Genomic DNA, 18,423 nt, shown 5'->3' with positions numbered 1-18,423 from the left:
GAGCCGTCACTCAGATTAAGCCCTGCCTGCTCCCTTAAGATATGAAAACACTGCCCTTTTGGGGTCCGTGGGTCTCAAACCAGAAGCCCTGCAAGTCAAACACAGATACCTTGCTTCCTGCGCTGTTGGGACCACTGGGGGATTATGCAGGGATACTAACAACACAGGCTACAATCCTCCTCTTTAGGGATCAGGGTCAGCTAGGAGAGCCAATTCCATGCCACTGCTTTCCCTATAGCTCTGGTGTCTGCCTCAGTCCCTCAGTGTGGCCAGCCTGTAGATTAAGGAAACCACCAAGCTATGCCTCTGTCTCTCTAGGAGATTTGCCTCCCTGCCTCTTGGCCACTCTGCTCAAGGTACTTGTCATTTTAGCCCCTGGGGTTAGCACTTGCCAGCATTCAGACCTGAGTGCCCAACATACTCATTCCCTGACAGAGCCTCTCACTGAGTCCAAGGATGGGGGCAGGTTAGTCCACAAAAACCACAGGAGAATCTACACCTTTTTCACCTTTCCAAGAGCTGCTTCTGAAGCTACTTTATCCCACCTGTGTTCTGAATGTGCATGTGGGAATGTGGAGATGGATCTAAAAATTTGTGTGCCTAATCCTAACCTCCCCATTCTTAACTAACTCCTCTGTGAATCTTCATCACTTTCATTTCAGGATAATTATTAAGCTACAATGATTTGAACAATATAATTTGAACAATATATAGGTGCTGTTCACACATAACGGTGGTAAATAATGGGCTAGTTAAGCCACAGTTTGCCATGGCATATATGCTGGGCATGTTCTGAAGCCATTTTGAATATTCATCCTGCAATTGGGCCAATCGGAGGTTGCTATGTGATGTCTGAACCCAGACACAAGATGAATCGTGGGTTAAACAACCCACAGTTAACCTAACTACTAATTTTAGGTAAGATGTGGGTTGTTTATCCCACTATTAACTTATAGCATCTGGGTTTGGACATTACATAGGGGTTGAATATTCAAAGTGTGCCCAGCACACACTGTGGCAAATCATGGGTTAATTGCAAACTATTACATGCGAAGCAGGTCATAGAATAGACACACTCTCCATATATGCGGTTGAAAACCACTGATAAGGAAGCATTATGCCAGAATTTGCCCTAAAAGGAGAACACCACTCTGGAGCCTTTGCTATCTTCAGGCTGCGTGAAAGCTGCCTTTGCTTTGCAAAGAATCAGGGATTCAGAAACCGCCCCTGTGTTCTACTCTGGCAGAGGGAGCATGAAAGAGCTCACTCCGAACTACGGAACTCCCAAGCCATTATGCTGTGGCTGGGTCCCCTTCTAGTTCTGTGGGGTTCTTCAGCATGGTGTGCTTCATTAATGAGGATGTCTGGAGCCCTGGGCCAGCCCTTGCTTCACAGCCTTGGAAGGACCCAAAGGATCCGTTATTTAGCTTGTCCTTTTTAAATATTCCTTAGATGAGTCAGAATTGAGGTTAGTCCTAAGTAGCCATTTGGCAGTTTTAGAAGAAACTAAGAAAAATTCCCTTGATTAAGAGATTCCCTCAAAATGCATCAGGAACAATACGTTGGGTATCAGCGTATCTCAGGACCATAGAAATAGGAGTGGATTAAATACCTCCAGCCCAATCACCAAAAAAGCTTGCCTCAACCAAGGGCTCTGATAAATTTGCAGGAAAGGAGTTCCATAAATGTCAAACAATTACTAAAAGAGTGTCTGGACTATGAACGACTCTGTTGAGGGGGCAGCTTGATTAAGTTTTGGGCTGTATGCGGACAATGGAAGTGAGGTCTCCCTTACAATTACTGCAGCGCTGGTACTGAACCAGCAACAGGGCCTTGATCATTGTACAAATGTTATGGAAGAAGTTAGGGGAGTGTCACTGCAAGCGGGGGGAGAGGCATATTACTCAATTCCACACACTTGTTCTAGACCCACAGGAGACCGTAAAACTACTTCAGGCATCACACACACACACACACACACTGGAGAGAGAGGGAAGAGTGCAGTGCTCCTCACTAGTGATATTGTGGGCACTATCTATGGCACCTGTATAAACATCTGTTGCAGCTGGGAACCCATTCTAGTTTTCTCAGATGTTTCTAGAAATGCTCCAGACCAGAGAGAGCATGGTGAGACTGAAAAAAATAGCATGTGTACAACAGGCAATGATGTCTCTCCAGTACCACCTAGAGCTCTTGGGAGATTTATCTGCACGTGGTCTTCGGGATTGCAGGGCTTATTATAGGCTAAGAGGTGGCCTTAGTGGTATCTAGGGCTCTGTAGTCTTCCAGTCTTCAACCCCACTCCCTTTTGGCAGTTGCTTTGGTCCAGTCATTGCAGTACTTTCCCTAACGGTTCTTTCTTATTTTGCTTCCCATTCAATTCAACTTCTCCATCCTATGGTCTGCTCTCGGTCCTGCCCTGATTTGGTAAGTTCGAGCATGCCTCTTGAAATGTTCTTATTGGGGGCAGTAACCTCCTTGCTTCTGTATTCATTAAGGTGACATCATCAGTCTCACCATAAAACCTTTGGGTAGGAGGCCTTATGGGAGATGCTAGAACGATAGGGTGTGGCCGTGCCAGCTGGTCCACACTAGCGTGTATGTTCCAGATGGGGACAAAGGGTTTGCCCTTTATCTCTATGTGAAGACTCCTGAAGCACCATCAAAAGCCAGTGGTCAGTGAGACGGTTCTTCATGAACCTAATGGAAGTGGGAACCGTAATGTTGGCCCCCTAGCTATCATGCACCAGATTTACTTGTGAGATCATATCTGCCTATGGAACACTCCAGGGAGGGAGAGGAGTGTTGGGAGTAGGATGGGTGGGTGGTTTAGTACGACAATGGAATCAGTTACCTAGGGAGGTTGTGGGCTCTCCCACAAAGAGGTAGCTGGACAACCATCTGTCAGGGATGCTTTAGGGTGGATTCCTGCATTGAGCAGGGGGTTGGACTCACCGGCCTTATAGGCCCCTTCCAACTCTGCTATTCTATGAATGCTTAATCACTGGGGCTTTACGGTCAGCGTTCAAATTACCAACCTGAGTCCTGTCATGGTATCTCTCACTCCACGCGTTTAGGTCGCCTAGAGAATGTTTGGAACGTATTTCCGGGTTGGTTTTTACGGCTGCAAGTTTGGGGACCTAGATGAGCAAGAGTTTGTTTACAAGGAGCCTTCCATTACCAAACTAGCTGAAATCTCTCACCGACTTGAGGTAAGGGCTGAAGCGTCCTTGAATTATTTATTATTTATTTATTATTTATTATTATTTATTAATTGCATTTCTATACCGCCCAATAGCCGGAGCTCTCTGGGCGGTTCACAAAAATTAAAAACATTCAAAGTATGAAACAACAGTATAAAACCATAATATAAAATACAATATAAAAGCTCAACCAGATAAAAACAGCAGCAATGCCAAATTACAAATTTAAAACACCAAGTTAAAAAATTTTATAGACTGTTAAAATGCTGGGAGAATAAAAAAGGTCTTCACCTGGCGTCTAAAAGCATATAATGTAGGTGCCAAGCGAACCTCCTTAGGGAGCTCATTCCACAGCCGGGGTGCCACAGCAGAGAAGGCCTTCCTCCTGGTAGCCACCTGCCTCACTTCCTTTGGCAGGGGCTCGCAGAGAAGGACCCCTGAGGATGACCTTAGGGTCCGGGCAGGTACATATGGGAGGAGACGTTCCTTCAGATAGCCTGGCCCCAAGCCGTTTAGGGCTTTAAAGTTAATACCAACACTTTGAATCGGGCCCGGACCTGGACTGGCAGCCAATGAAGCTGGAAAAGGACTGGCCTGATGTGGTCTCGTCGGCCAGTCCCTGTTAGTAACCGTGCTGCCCTGTTTTGTACCAGTTGAAGTTTCCGGACCATTTTCAAAGGCAGCCCCACGTATAACGCATTGCAGTAATCCAAACGAGAGGTATTGGTCAAGCAACACCGTGGCGAGTGACTATGGAGAAGGGCAAGGAGGGGCAAACGAACATACGGGCGAGGTGGATGGGAATTCAATGTCAGTTGTTGTGTGGTTAATGTATTTGAACGTATTACTTGTACATCTGGCATGTGTATGTGTTTGAGCAGAGGCTGTTGGAGACACTTTGCATGGGCTTCCTGCGAATGATTGGAACTACACAGTGGGAAGTGACGCTTGATTTCATTTATTTCCTTTACTCTTTGAAACCTGTAAAGTCAGTCCCAATAACAACAACCCAAACAGCCCTGGCTCCAGCCAGCTTTGCTCACAGGCCATTGAGGAAGACCTTGCGTCGAAACACGTCTGGCCAATGGAAACAACTTTACTGAGCATTCTCGGTTAAATTGTCTGATGGATCGATTGTATTTTTGCACGTGTGATAGAATGCTTTGTATATATTATTTTTAGACATTGTTACTGAATCTATAAAATCGTTGTTTTTAATCTTCTTCCTTAACTTCTTTGTTGTCCTTTTGTATTCTGTTAGGTTAAGGGTAACACTTCTTTTGTTACAAACAGACCAGCAGGACGTGCTATTTATTATTTAGCTAGCAACCCCAATGTCTGTGGTGCTTTACAAAAGAAAAAAAAAAGATTGTTCCTTGTCTAGTGGAGCTCACAGTCTAAGATTTGACACCCTGTAGGGGGTAATAGAAGGAGCCAACGGAGGTGGAGGTGAAAGAGGGAAAGCGTCTCCATTCAGTTCAGTTCCACATTTTTCCATGTAAGAGTTTCATCATGTGTGAAATGGCTGTTACTCCAAAGTAACTGCAAGAGTTCGCTGTTTTGCTAATATCCTCTCTGTTTCTCGGTGTTCAGTCCATCTCTTCTCTCTTTGTCTTGTTGAGAAAGGTGTAGCAGTTAATTTGGCCAGAGCAATACTGAAAGGGGGAAGAATCTGTGACTTACAACATGCAGCCTACCACCACCACCACCACCCATCTCCACCCAGTAAACTCTGCCAGCCGCCCTCCCCCACCCCCACATAATAATAATAATAATAATAATAATAATAATAATAATAATAATTCTTACCCGCCTCTCCCTTTGGATCGAGGCGGGGAACAACATTAGTGCAGGAATCAACACATTTTTAAAAAAATTCTTGATTTTACATTAATCTGAGTAGGCCTGCCGGAAAAGGCTCGTCTTCAAAGCTGCCTTAAAATCACAGAGAGAGTTAATATTACGAATCTCCTCCGGCAGGCCGTTCCGTAATCCAGGGGTGACAGAAGAAAAGGTCCCCTGGGAAACTGATGTCAGCCTAGCTTTAGCTGACTGAAGTAAGTTCACCCCAGAGGACCGGAGTGTGCGGGGCGGACTGTATGGGAGAAGGCGATCCCGCAGGTAACCTGGATCCAAACCGTTTGGGGCTTTAAAGGTAATGACCAACCCTTTGTACTTTGCCCGGAAACTAATCGGCAGCCAGTGGGGTAATTTTAATGTTGGGGTAATATGCTCACCCCTAGATGTACCGGTGACCAACCTGGCTGCCATATTTTGAACTAGTTGAAGTTTCCGAACTAGGTACAATGGTAGCCCTACGTATGGCGCATTGCAGAAGTCAAGCCTTGAGGTTACCAGCGCGTGCACAACTGTCTTTAGGTCTTCTGACTCTAAGAAGGGGCTCAGCTGGCGTATCAGCCGAAGCTGATAATAGGCACTCTGCTTGCAGATGGATGCTTAACAAGGTGGAGGTGGTAGTAGCAGCCTGCCTTGAAGCTGCCAGTCAGAGTCCCTTTCCAGATGGATTATTATTTATTATTATTATTTATTTATATAGCACCATTAATGTACATTTATGTGACGGGAGGATCCCCCTCCCATCACAAAGGCTCCCTCCCTTCTTGGCCCACGACACCCATGGTTCTTGGCCATGTTGGCGGATGCGGTGTGCATTCATAGGCCTGTTTCACAGCCCCTGTAGTTCCAGTCATTGCACCCTCAAGGCTTCTCCCACCATTTATTCTCAGGGCCAAACCAGATGTGGGCATGTTATTAAACACATCCTTGCCCATTCAGGGCAGCAGTGGTGGTGGTGGTGGTGGTAGGAATCTACTTTTTATATCAAAATAAGTGTGGGAAGGAGGTGAGTGAAGCAAAACCCACACCCTCCCTTGCCACACTCCAGATGTTTTAAGGCGTAAAGCAGCCTTCCTCAACCTGGGGTGCTCCAGATGTGTTGGACTACAACTCCCAGAATGCCCCAGCTACAACTCCCAGAATGCCCCAGCTGGCTGGGGCATTCTGGGAGATGCAGTCCAACACATCTGGAGCGCCCCAGGTTGAGGAAGGCTGGCGTGAAGCATTTGGTGTGGGGCAAGGGAAGCAGGATGAGAGGAAATAGCTGAGAGTTTAAGCGTTTCCCCCTCAGCCTGCTTCACCTCCAGGATCTGAGCTGGGTCAGAGAGAAATTACCGAACAGTATCAAGTTGGGAAGGGGGCAGGTTTTGCTTCCCTTCCCCATATACCCATTTTAATATATGAGCCTCCACTTTAAAGCCAAGCAGGCAAGTATGTGTTTAATAAACACACGCAACATCTAATTTGGCCTTGAGAGTCAAAGATAAACCCTCGCTTCACGATAGCTGCAAGGAATTGTTCCAGGTCCTTGCAGCTGGAGATACCCGAAGCTAGTAGCTTCTCTCTTTTGCCCTGTCCTAAAGAACTCCCTTGTCTCCCGTTCCCTTGCAGGAGTTTTATACTGAACGTTTTGGACACGAAATGGTAGAAATCATCAAAGGCTCCAATCCTGTGGACAAAGCCAAGCTGGATCCGAACAAGGTAGCTTCTCTCCTGTATTGCATTAGCCAGCTGGGGGCTTGAAAGGCACTGAAGCACCGCTCTGACTTGTTGGGCTGGAATATCTAAAGAAAGGGGACTTTTGCCCCAAGTGGCCGGGGTTGTGTTGCATGTTCAACAGGGATGAGTTGTGCTCTAAGGAGAGAAGGAGTTTCCCTAAAGATTTGCCACATGGTATTCAATCAATGTACCTTTATTGGCATAAAACAACCACAAACCATACAAAAACATCATGAAATCCTCCAGACAAACTAGTACTCTTACATTGCGCAATTCAGCCTGCTGGTATAGTAGACAGTACTAATCTCCCTGCTGACTATTCCACCATGCCTCTGGGTGTAGCTCCCGGTCTTTGATAGCTCAGTACATAATGGGCAAATAATGCAACATTTTCAAGCATTCCCCCCCCCCCCCCCCCCCGCAGATAATAGGGTCCGTAGAGTGTCCGACCCCGCGGATCCTTGACAATTTAATAAGATCTTTTCCAGGTATCTCTGCCGTTGAGATACGTGGAGAGGGCAGTGTAAAAATATATGTTCATGAGTCTCAACGCAACCCTCACTACATAAACATAACCTGGCTGAAGATGGTATACCTCTGAACCTCCCCGTTAGTAATGCAGAGGGAAGGGCATTGCACCTAGCTAACATAAACGCTCTTCTCAATTGCGGATTGTACAGCAGCTGTAAGTATGGTGCCATTTTACCAGGCTTAACAGGCAGATGGGAATATAGTGGGGAGCACGAGGTATTTGATACACTGTTGAGTTCCTGATACTCAACATCTAAAGTTCTTTCTCTAATGACCCTGAAAGCTTCAGTTTGATTTAACATACCCAGATTTAAAAGGTCTAGACCAAGCGAGTTTAATTTGGCATAGAAGTCTAACATCCCTGAACACATAACTGAATCGGAGAGGAGTTGAAAAATCATAGAATCATAGAATAGCAGAGTTGGAAGGGGCCTACAAGGCCATCGAGTCCAACCCCCCGCTCAATGCAGGAATCCACCCTAAAGCATCCCTGACAGATGCTTGTCCAGCTGCCTCTTGAAGGCCTCTAGTGTGGGAGAGCCCACAACCTCCCTAGGGAACTGATTCCATTGTCGTACTGCTGTAACAGTCAGGAGGTTTTTCCTGATGTCCAGCTGGAATCTGGCTTCCTTTAACTTGAGCCGGTTATTCCGTGTCCTGCACTCTGGGAGGATCGAGAAGAGATCCTGGCCCTCCTCTGTGTGACAACCATTTAAGTATTTGAAGAGTGCTATCATGTCGCCCCTCAATCTTCTCTTCTCCAGGCTAAACATGCCCAGTTCTTTCAGTCTCTCTTCATAGGGATTTGGTTCCAGACCCCTGATCATCCTGGTTGCCCTCCTCTGAACACGCTCCAGCTTGTCTGCGTCCTTCTTGAATTGTGGAGCCCAGAACTGGAGGCAATACTCTAGATGAGGCATAACCAGGGCCAAATAGAGAGGAACCAGTACCTCACGTGATTTGGAAGCTATACTTCTATTAATGCAGCTCAAAATAGCATTGGCCTTTCTTGCAGCCATATCGCACTGTTGGCTCCTATTCAGCCTGCAGTCTACAAGAATTCCAAGATCCTTCTCGTTTGTAGTATTGCTGAGCCAAGTATCCCCCATCTTGTAACTGTGCCTTTGGTTTCTATTTCCTAAATGTAGAACTTGGCATTTATCCCTATTAAGTTTCATTCTGTTGTTTTCAGCCCAGCACTCCAGCCTATCAAGATCACTTTGAAGTTTGTTTCTGTCTTCCAGGGTATTAGCTATCCCACCCAATTTTGTGTCATCTGCAAATTTGATAAGCGTTCCCTGCACCTCCTCGTCCAAATCATTAATAAAAATGTTGAAGAGCACTGGGCCCAAGACTGAGCCCTGCAGTACCCCACTTGTTGCCTCTCCCCAGTTTGGGAAGGTTCCATTGATAAGTACTCTTTGAGTCCGATTCTGTAGCCAACTGTGAATCCACCTAATAGTTGTTCCACCTAGCCCACTTTTAGCTAGTTTGTTATTCAGAATATCATGGGGCACTTTGTCAAAAGCTTTGCTGAAGTCAAGATATATGACGTCCACAGCATTCCCACAGTCCACAAGGGAGGTTACCTTATCAAAAAATGAAATCAAATTTGTCTGACCGGACTTGTTCTTGACAAATCCATGTTGGCTTCTAGTGATCACCGCGTTGATTTCAAGGTGTTTACAGATTGACTTCTTTATAATCTGCTCCAGAATTTTCCCAGGGATGGATGTCAAACTGACTGGTCTGTAGTTCCCAGGTTCCTCCTTTTTGCCCTTTTTGAAGATTGGGACAACGTTAGCCCTCCTCCAGTCGTCCGGCACCTCACCTGTCTTCCATGATTTTGCAAAGATAATAGACAAAGGTTCTGAGAGTTCTTCTGCTAGCTCCTTCATTACTCTAGGATGCAGTTCATCGGGCCCTGGAGATTTGAACTCATTCCAGGAAATTAAGTGTTCTTTGAGCATTTGTTTATCAATCTCAAACTGCAATTCTGCCCCCTCAACTTCTGCTTCACTTTCTCCAGGGGTGTCATAGACCCGCTTTTGGGAGAAGACTGAGGTAAAGTAGGAATTGAGCACTTCAGCCTTTTCTTTGTCATCTGTTATCAATTTGCCATCCTCATTAAGCAGTTGAATCACCATTTCTTTCCTCTGTCTTTTACTACTCACATATCTGAAGAAAGCCTTTTTATTGCTTTTAGTATCCCTCGCTAATCTCAGCTCATTCTGAGCTTTAGCCTTCCTGACATCATTTCGGCACTTCTGTGCCACTTGTCTGTACTCTTCTTTTGTAGCCTGGCCTTCCTTCCACTTCCTATATGTATCCCTTTTTATTTTTAGGTCATCTCTAAGGTTTTTGTGGAGCCACATTGGTTTCCTCTGTTGTCTTCTATCTTTTCTCCTTGTTGGAATTGTTTGTAACTGCCTTTAAAATTTCCTTTTTTAAATACTCCACCCATCCTGCACTCCTTTTCTCATTAGGCTCATTTGCCACGGGACCTTACTTATCATAGTTCTGAGTTTATTAAAATCAGCTTTCCTAAAATCCAGAGTACGTGTATGCCTACACTCAACTTTTGTCTCCTTCATAATCAAGAATTCAAGTATCTTGATTATGGTCACTTAATCAAGTGGTTTACTTTCCCCCAGAGTTCCCGTAACTGCCACTTTATCCACTAAGTCATCCCTATTGGTCAATATCAAGTCAAGGATTGCCGATCCTCTAGTTCCTTCCTTCACTTTCTGTAGGAGAAAGTTATCACCCACACATGTCAGGAATTTCTTGGAAGGGAATATTTTGGCAGTATTGGTCTCCCAACAGATATCAGGGTAATTGAAGTCCCCCATCACTACTACATCACACTTCCTTGAAACACTGGCAATTTGTTTCTCAAAAGTTTCGTCCTCGTCTTCTCCTTGATTGGGTGGTCAGTAGTAGACTCCGATTATCATGTTCTTTTTATTCCTTGTCCCATTTATTTTAATCCAGATGCTCTCGTTGGGGCTCCCAGTCTGATCCGCCTGTATTTCTGTGCAGGGATAGGTATTTTTAACATATAGTGCAACTCCACCTCCCTTTCTATTTCTTCTGTTGTTTTTGAACAAGTTATATCCTTCAATTGCTGTATTCCAGTCATGGGAGTCATCCCACCAAGTTTCAGTTATACCTATCAAGTCGTATTTGCCTTCATGTAATAAGAGTTCAAGTTTATTCCGTTTGTTTCCCATGCTCTGGGCATTAGTATATAGACATCGAAGACCATGTGTTTTATAGTCTGGCTTTGTTCCTACATTGTTGCGGACACTATTTTGGGGCAGTATTGGAGCTGTTCTCTGTACTATGGTGCCTTGGCCTTCATCCATTGTTGCCTCGAGGTTTTTTTCTCCTGCCCCCGTAAGATTCAGTTTAAAGCCCTCCTGATCAAGTTCTTCATGCTGTGGCCAAACATATTCTTTCCAGCCCTTGTGAGGTGCAACCCATCCCTTGCCAGCAGTCCATGTTCCAAGTAGCGGAGCCCGTGGTCCCAGAATCCAAAACTCTCACATCGGCACCACCTTCGTAGCCAGTCGTTCATCCGGAGTATTTTTCTTTCCCATTCTAATCCTCTTCCAAGAACCGGGAGGATGGATGAGAAAACTACCTGGGCCCCAAAGTTCTTCAGTTTCCTTCCCAGAGCTTCAAAGTCTGAAATAATTTCTTCGTAGCTCTGTTTGGCGACATCATTTGTTCCTACATGGATGAGTAGAAAGGGGTATGTGTCCGTGGACTTTATGAGCTTCGGTAATCCTTCAGTCACATCTCTAATCTGTGCTCCAGGGAGACAGCACACCTGGCGAGTCCATGGGTCTTCACGACATACTTGAGTTTCAATCCCACGCAGCAGGGAGTCTCCCACAACGACTACTCTTCTCTTCTTCTTGGTTGACCTACCTTCTGCCTCTTGTTCATTGTTGCACGGTGTCTCCTGTACTTTTTCCTCCGCAAACTGTCCTTCAGACTCGTCCTCCAGAAGCTGAAAGCGGTTGCTTAACTCTAATGGTTCCACCGGTGCAGAATGCCTTCTAGTTCTTCTGCTCCTAACTGTCACTCTTTTCCAGAGAGTTTCCTCTTCATTGGCTTTCCTCCGCTCAGCATACTCCACCTCTGCTTCAGCTGGCTGTTGCTCTTCAATCTCGTGTGCTTCTTGTTGCTGTTGCAGTTCCACCGTTCGGTCTAAGAACTCCTCGTCTTCTCTTATTCTTTGGAGGGTGGACACTTGCCGCTCAAGTCCTCTCACTTTTTCTTCCAAAAGTGCCACCAGCTTGCACTTGTTGCAGGTATACGCCATGTTGAGCTCAGGCAGAAACACGAACATTACACACCCTTTGCAGGTCACCACCTGCAAGGGGCTCCTTTCCAACCATATTGTCTATTTCTGCTTTGTTTTTTTCCTTTCTGATTATAGTGGAATTGCCTTTGCTTTGTCCTGTCCTCTCTGAAGGTACACAACTATATGAGTATGTCTTAAGGGAAAATAAGTTTTTTTGGGGTGGGTTTTTTTTTTTTTTTGGTGGTTTTGTGGGGGGTGGGTTTCTCTTTATGTTTTTCTTTGTTTTTTCCACCCTCTTTTTTTTTCTTAGAGGCCTCCCCCTTGACCTCCCCTGCCGAACTCCCCCTGTCAAACTCCTGTTTGCTCTTCCTGTTCGCTCTCTCTCTGGGACCTGGCTTACTTTCCTAGCTTCTACTTGAGCTGGGCCAGCTGCTCTTCCCTGCTTCTGCTCAGCTCAGCTCCAAGTCAGGAAACAGAATGAGGTCACTGGGAGTCCAACAACAATCAACAGCAATCAGGCCACTGATTGCTGAGTACAGAGTACAATCAGCAATCAGGCCACACACCCTTCAGGTCCTGCAGCAACTCTCCACACCCACCCTCTTCACTCAGCACTCAGGAGCACACGGCCTCTTTGAATTGGCAGCCTCCTGGATTTCCTTGAGGCTTCCCTTCTTCCCCTTTCCTTGGTCTCCTCTTCCCCTACACTCCCCCTGTCAAACTCCTGTTTGCTCTTCCTGTTCACTCGTTCTCTGGGAACTGGCTTACGTTTACAGCTTCTACTTGAGCTGGGCCAGCTGCTCTTCCCTGCTTCTGCTCAGCTCCAAGTCAGGAAACAGAATCAGGCTACCACTATCTGCTTTACACATGGTATTCTAGATGAGAGCTGAACGGCCTCCTTCCTTCTCCCGTGCCCCGTAGACCTCCGTGGAAATGACTTGTGCCCGTGCCATTGCCAGTCTCTGAGCTTGTCTGCAGGCAGCTGGAATTGCAGGGCGCTCCAGAAGTAGCAGGAGAGTTGCCCAGTTTCTTCCTCTCCCCGTGGTTGAACGTGTGTCAGAGACTGCCTTGATGTGGGTTTGGCAGGAAATGCTTCTCGCCTGCAGTCGGTCGGTCCCAGTGTTTTGACAGTTCAAAAGTAAATCAGGGGCTCCTTGCAAAACTGTGGGATGGTGGGAGGGGGTGAGGGGGTGGAATTAATGCTGCCCTGACCTTCCAATGACCTCTGCCTTGGCTTGTCTTTCTGCCCCAGGCATACATCCAGCTGACTTACGTGGAACCATTCTTTGACACGTATGAACTGAAGGATCGTGTCACCTACTTCGACAAGAACTACAACCTGCGCACCTTCATGTTCTGTACACCCTTCACGCTGGATGGACGAGCGCATGGCGATCTGCATGAGCAGTTCAAGCGCAAGACTCTGCTCACCACCTCGCATGCTTTCCCCTATATCAAAACCCGAATCAACGTCATCCACAAGGAGGAGGTACTTCGGGGTGCGGGACAGGGAAGGGCTGAGGTGCGTGAGAATGTGTGGGGCAAGACACAGGGGCTGCATCTGCTTGCAGTTCTCGGGGGCGGGGAAGTAAAGGATTTGGCTGTAGTGCAAAATTCAGTTTGCTGAGAATCTCCGCTTTCTGTTTTTGTTTTTAAGCACAGTTGCTGCAGCAGTATGCTTGAGAGTGTGCCAGCCAAGCATGCTGAACTCTCAAGGACAGAGAAGCAGCTGCATAACATTCCCATTGCTTGGGTGGGAAATTCAGTGTTCTGCAAATTTACTCAGTTTGTTTAATTTATGCAGATCATAGAGTTCAATTTTTCTTTAGGTGGAATTTGGATTGGGCCCAGGTTTTTTTTTGTTTAGTTTCCTGGGCACACACAGATAATACATCTAATTTCCTTGAAAGAGTTCAAATCTCCAGGGCCCGATGAACTGCATCTTAGAGTAATGAAGGAGCTAGCGGAAGAACTCTCAGAACCTTTGTCTATTATCTTTGCAAAATCATGGAAGACGGGTGAGGTGCCGGACGACTGGAGGAGGGCTAACATCCCTATCTTCAAAAAGGGCAAAAAGGAGGAACCTGGGAACTACAGACCAGTCAGTCTGACATCCATCCCTGGGAAAATTCTGGAGCAGATTATAAAGAAGTCAATCTGTAAACACCTTGAAATCAAGGCGGTGATCACTAGAAGTCAACATGGATTTGTCAAGAACAAATCCTGTCAGACTAATTTGATCTCATCTTTTGATAAGGTAACCTCCCTTGTGGACTGTGGGAATGCTGTGGACGTCATATATCTTGACTTCAGCAAAGCTTTTGACAAAGTGCCCCATGACATGATTAACAAACTAGCTAAAAGTGGGCTAGGTGGAACAACTATTAGGTGGATTCACAGTTGGCTACAGAATCGGACTCAAAGAGTACTTATCAACGGAACCTTCTCAAACTGGGGAGAGGCAACGAGTGGGGTACCGCAGGGGTCAGTCCTGGGCCCAGTGCTCTTCAACATTTTTATTAATGATTTGGATGAGGAGGTGCAGGGAACGCTTATCAAATTTGCAGATGACACAAAATTGGGTGGGATAGCTAATACCCTGGAAGACAGAAACAAACTTCAAAGTGATCTTGATAGGCTGGAGTGCTGGCTGAAAACAACAGAATGACATTTAATAGGGATAAATGCCAAGTTCTACATTTAGGAAATAGAAACCAAAGGCACAGTTACAAGATGGGGGATACTTGGCTCAGCAATACTACAAACGAGAAGGATCTTGGAATTGTTGTAGATCGCAAGCTGAATATGAGCCAACAGTGCGATATGGCTGCAAGAAAGGCAAATGCTATTTTGGGCTGCATTAATAGAAATATAGCTTCCAAATCACGTGAGGTACTGGTTCCTCTCTATTCGGCCCTGGTTAGGCCTTATCTAGAGTATTGCGTCCAGTTCTGGGCTCCACAATTCAAGAAGAACGCAGACAAGCTGGAGCGTGTTCAGAGGAGGGCAACTAGGATGATCACGGGTCTAGAAGCAAAGCCCTATGAAGAGAGACTGAAAGAACTGGGCATGTTTAGCCTGGAGAAGAGAAGATTGAGGGGCGACATGATAGCACTCTTCAAATACTTAAAAGGTTGTCACACATAGGAGGGCCAGGATCTCTTCTCGATCCTCCCAGAGTGCAGCACACGGAATAATGGGCTGAAGTTACAGGAAGTCAGATTCCGACTGGACATCAGGAAAAACTTCCTGACTGTTAGAGCAGTACAACAATGGAATCAGTTACCTAGAGAGGTTGTGGGCTCTCCCACACTAGAGTCCTTCAAGAGGCAGCTGGACAACCCTTTGTTAGGGATGCTTTAGGGTGGATTCCTGCATTGAGCAGGGGGTTGGACTCGATGGCCCTTCCAACTCTGCTATTCTATGATTCTATGAATATTTGTAAATAATATTTACAAATACAATTTACAAAGTAACTATTTATAAATAAATAAATATTTTAACCTATATCAATTTTTGCTGTGTGGTTTTAATCCCGGTTGTGCTTTTTATATTGTATTTTGTACTCATGTTTTTTTTAATTGTGGGTCGTTTTTATGCTTTTCGTGGTTTTAATTTTCGCGAACCACCCAGAGAGCTTCGGCTATTGGGCAGTATAAAAATGCAATAAATAAATAAATAATCTGCTTCTTCTTCTGTTTCTGTTGTTTGGTTCTGGTTTCCCCAGATTATTCTCATTCCCATTGAGGTGGCCATTGAGGACATGCAGAAGAAGACCCAGGAGCTGGCCTTTGCCACCCACCAGGATCCAGCTGATGCCAAGATGTTGCAGATGGTGCTACAGGGATGTGTTGGCACCATAGTCAACCAGGTACCCATGAAAGAGGCAGAAGTGGGTTCAGGCCAAACTAGCAAACCTGCAGGGACTGTGGTGGAAAGGTGGGGTGAGAATACAGTCTAATCCTGGAAGAGCTGGAGTAAGGGGTTCATTTATTTATTTTTAATATTTTTTTTTATTTTCTAAACTTCCAAACAGTACAAACAATACAATATAAAACACTACCCCCATAATCCACAATAATACAAAGTAAAGCAACTTAACAAACATATATTTTAACTTAATTCCGTTTGATATAATCATTGATTAACCTTAACGTGCTCCCCCAACCCCGGGATCTTAGTCTAATTTCCAAAATCTCATTACTTCCTCTGGAGGTGTTTTCCCTCTCCCCTTTAATAATACAAAATCATTCGTTTTTATCATTCCTCTTCTGACTCTCATGCTACATGTTAATTTATCGTTAATAGCAATATCCCATATTTCTTTGTACCAATCTTCTATATGATAATCCTCTTGGACCTTCCAGTTCCTGGATATCATTAATCTTGCTGCTGTTAACAAATTCGTTATCAATTCTTTTGTCTCTTGATTACAATTCAATTCTCCATACACTGATAACAACGCCACAGTTGGTGTCTCTTCTATCTCCATTCCTATAATTTCTTTTATCTCGTTAAACACCATTTCCCATCATTTTTGTACAAATTCACAATCCCACCACATGTGTAAATACGATCCTTTCTCTTGACAACCTCTCCAACATAATGCTGAGTTCGTCTTATTTATCATATTTAATTTCACTGGGGTTAGGTACCACCTCCAGACAAGCTTGTAATAATTTTCTTTTATCCTTACGGACATGGAGTAAGGGGTTCAGGTTAAAACAGAAGAGTGGGGGAAGCATGGATAGGACTGGATAGCCTTTGCACCATTGTGATACCCAAGAGTGGGCAATTGAGTTGGAACTGAGGTTGTGTGCAAGGTGGAAGGTCACGGAAGACAGCCTTCCCCATCTTCTCCCGGGCACTGAACCACATGAGGAGTCTCCTTTCTCTGACTTGATCTCATGGCCTGTGTGTTCCAGGGCCCTCTGGAAGTGGCGCAGGTCTTTTTGGCTGAGATCCCCGACGACCCCAAGCTGTATCGGCACCACAATAAGCTACGGCTCTGCTTCAAGGATTTCACCAAAAGGTACTGCAACAAGCACACCTACTCCAAAGCCAGAGGTCAGGGGTGCAGAACCAAAAAGGGGCGGCTGGCTGGCTGATCCCTCCAACCCAGCCCTCCGGGGACCATACGATGCCACTTGCTCCCTGTCTGAAGTGCTGGCCTTGGTGTCAGGGACTACGCTTCAGTCCATATGGGAAGCCCAGCACACTGCAGAGCTGAGCCAGCTACGTCCCTTCACTGCTTGGCACCGAAAGAACCTCAAAGAAGGCACTCTGGAGACGGCTCTCCAAAGCTGAGGTTCCACTACTGAAGAGCTCCTTTTTCCAGGAGTCACCTGTCGCACCTCACTGGGCAGAGGCAGCTGGATAAAGGGCCTCTGAAGTTGATCCCAGAGCAAAATAGTAGGTACATGTGGGAGGCGGTGATCCTTTAGATATCTTGGTCTCAGGCTTTAGAGGTAATGACCAGCCCTTTGAATTGGGACCAGAAACAGACTGTGCAGGTGATAAAGTACTCATGACGGTCTTGCTGCCCTATACTGGACTCATTGAAGTTTCCGAACCGTTTCCAAAGGCAGCCCCTTGAACAACGTGTGTGATAATTTCACATGAACGAGACCACTTATTCTTCCTTGTTTCAAGGCCCTTTATTTAGGCAGAGGGCGCAATTGGCAAGTTTATAAAGTTAATTAAAATGGGCAGTTTTCCTAAAGCTCGCTCCTTATGATGCATTTGCGATGTATGCAGCTCCATCCCTTGACACCAGGAGGTCACGGCTGGGAATGCAGAGCTCTTTCAGTGTAGTAAAGGCTCGGTCATGTATTCTGCCCCTTTTGCATAAGTCTCCTACCCAGACAAATACAGTGCAGGTGGTTTGAGTCTCCCGTCAGTATAACTGAGACGGAGGCTTAGTGGATCTGGATTGCGGGGCACTCAAAGGGCCCCAGCTCAAGGAGGAAGGGCTCCTTCCCTCGCAAGAAGCAACGCAGGGATGAGGAGCGCAGGTGTGGCCCTCCAGATGTTGTTGGGCTGTAGCTCCCATCAGTCCTAGACAGCATAGCCTGGGGTGAGGGGAATTGTAGTCCAACAACTTCTGGAAGGCCATCACTGAAACAGAGGGTTGCTGCCGTGGGCACCTAGAGCCTCCTTTCGTACAGGTGGCTGGAGTGGAGGGCAGGCCCAGGCAAGAAGCATCCCCAGAAGCTGGGTAGTGTTGTAGCAGCCTGGGGCGTCGCAGACGACCACTCTTGAAGCCTTAGCTGCTTATACGCAAATATGCTTTATTTGCTGTTTTCATTGTAGCTGGCATGGGGAAAAAAGCCACCTGCTGCCACCAGCTGTGCCAAAGGAAGCCTTTCTCAACTTTTACCTTCCTCTTCAGGGGAATAACAGCATCACAAGGCAGGGCCCCCCGAAGGCATGGTGGGAAAGTGAGAATAATATCCAATGGTTGCCCTAATTACGCAAGACACACTGAAATGAATGGGTCTACTCGAAGTAGGGCTACCATAGGATACTGCCCTGCGTTTTTAATGTGTGTGGGTTGTGTGTTTTTTAAACTCCCTGCCTGCCATGGTCCCAGTCCTGATTAGAAGTCCCCTGCAGCTGTTGTGTTTTTTAAAAAAGACAGACATTTAACCTCTCAGCTAGTTTGGGCCCCCTCCTGCTCCCCTATGTAACTGTTAACCCATTCCCTTTAAAGAAACAAACTCTTAGTCCCAACGTGGTTAGTCATACCTCTCCAGGGAGGCTTTTCTCAGACCCTGAAATCCCTGGTCCTGGCCTAGC

General features: G+C 46.0%; 1 protein-coding gene across 1 annotated transcript in view; it reads left to right on the top strand.

The window, feature by feature from the left end:
• LOC134394156 (dedicator of cytokinesis protein 7-like) overlaps positions 1–18,423 on the top strand; it is a 169,718-nt gene that overhangs the window by 140,760 nt on the left and 10,535 nt on the right. The window contains exons 44-48 of the mRNA XM_063119359.1: positions 3,087–3,212; positions 6,672–6,761; positions 12,878–13,114; positions 15,353–15,496; positions 16,551–16,657. Coding sequence (XP_062975429.1) covers positions 3,087–3,212; positions 6,672–6,761; positions 12,878–13,114; positions 15,353–15,496; positions 16,551–16,657 — 704 coding nt within the window. The remainder of the gene's footprint in view (positions 1–3,086; positions 3,213–6,671; positions 6,762–12,877; positions 13,115–15,352; positions 15,497–16,550; positions 16,658–18,423) is intronic.

Source organism: Elgaria multicarinata, chromosome 3 (genome assembly GCF_023053635.1).
Source record: "Elgaria multicarinata webbii isolate HBS135686 ecotype San Diego chromosome 3, rElgMul1.1.pri, whole genome shotgun sequence".
In the NCBI taxonomy this organism is placed as follows: domain Eukaryota; kingdom Metazoa; phylum Chordata; class Lepidosauria; order Squamata; family Anguidae; genus Elgaria; species Elgaria multicarinata.
The sequence above is the reverse complement of the archived record's forward strand: the minus strand, read 5'-3'. Positions and strand labels throughout refer to the sequence as shown.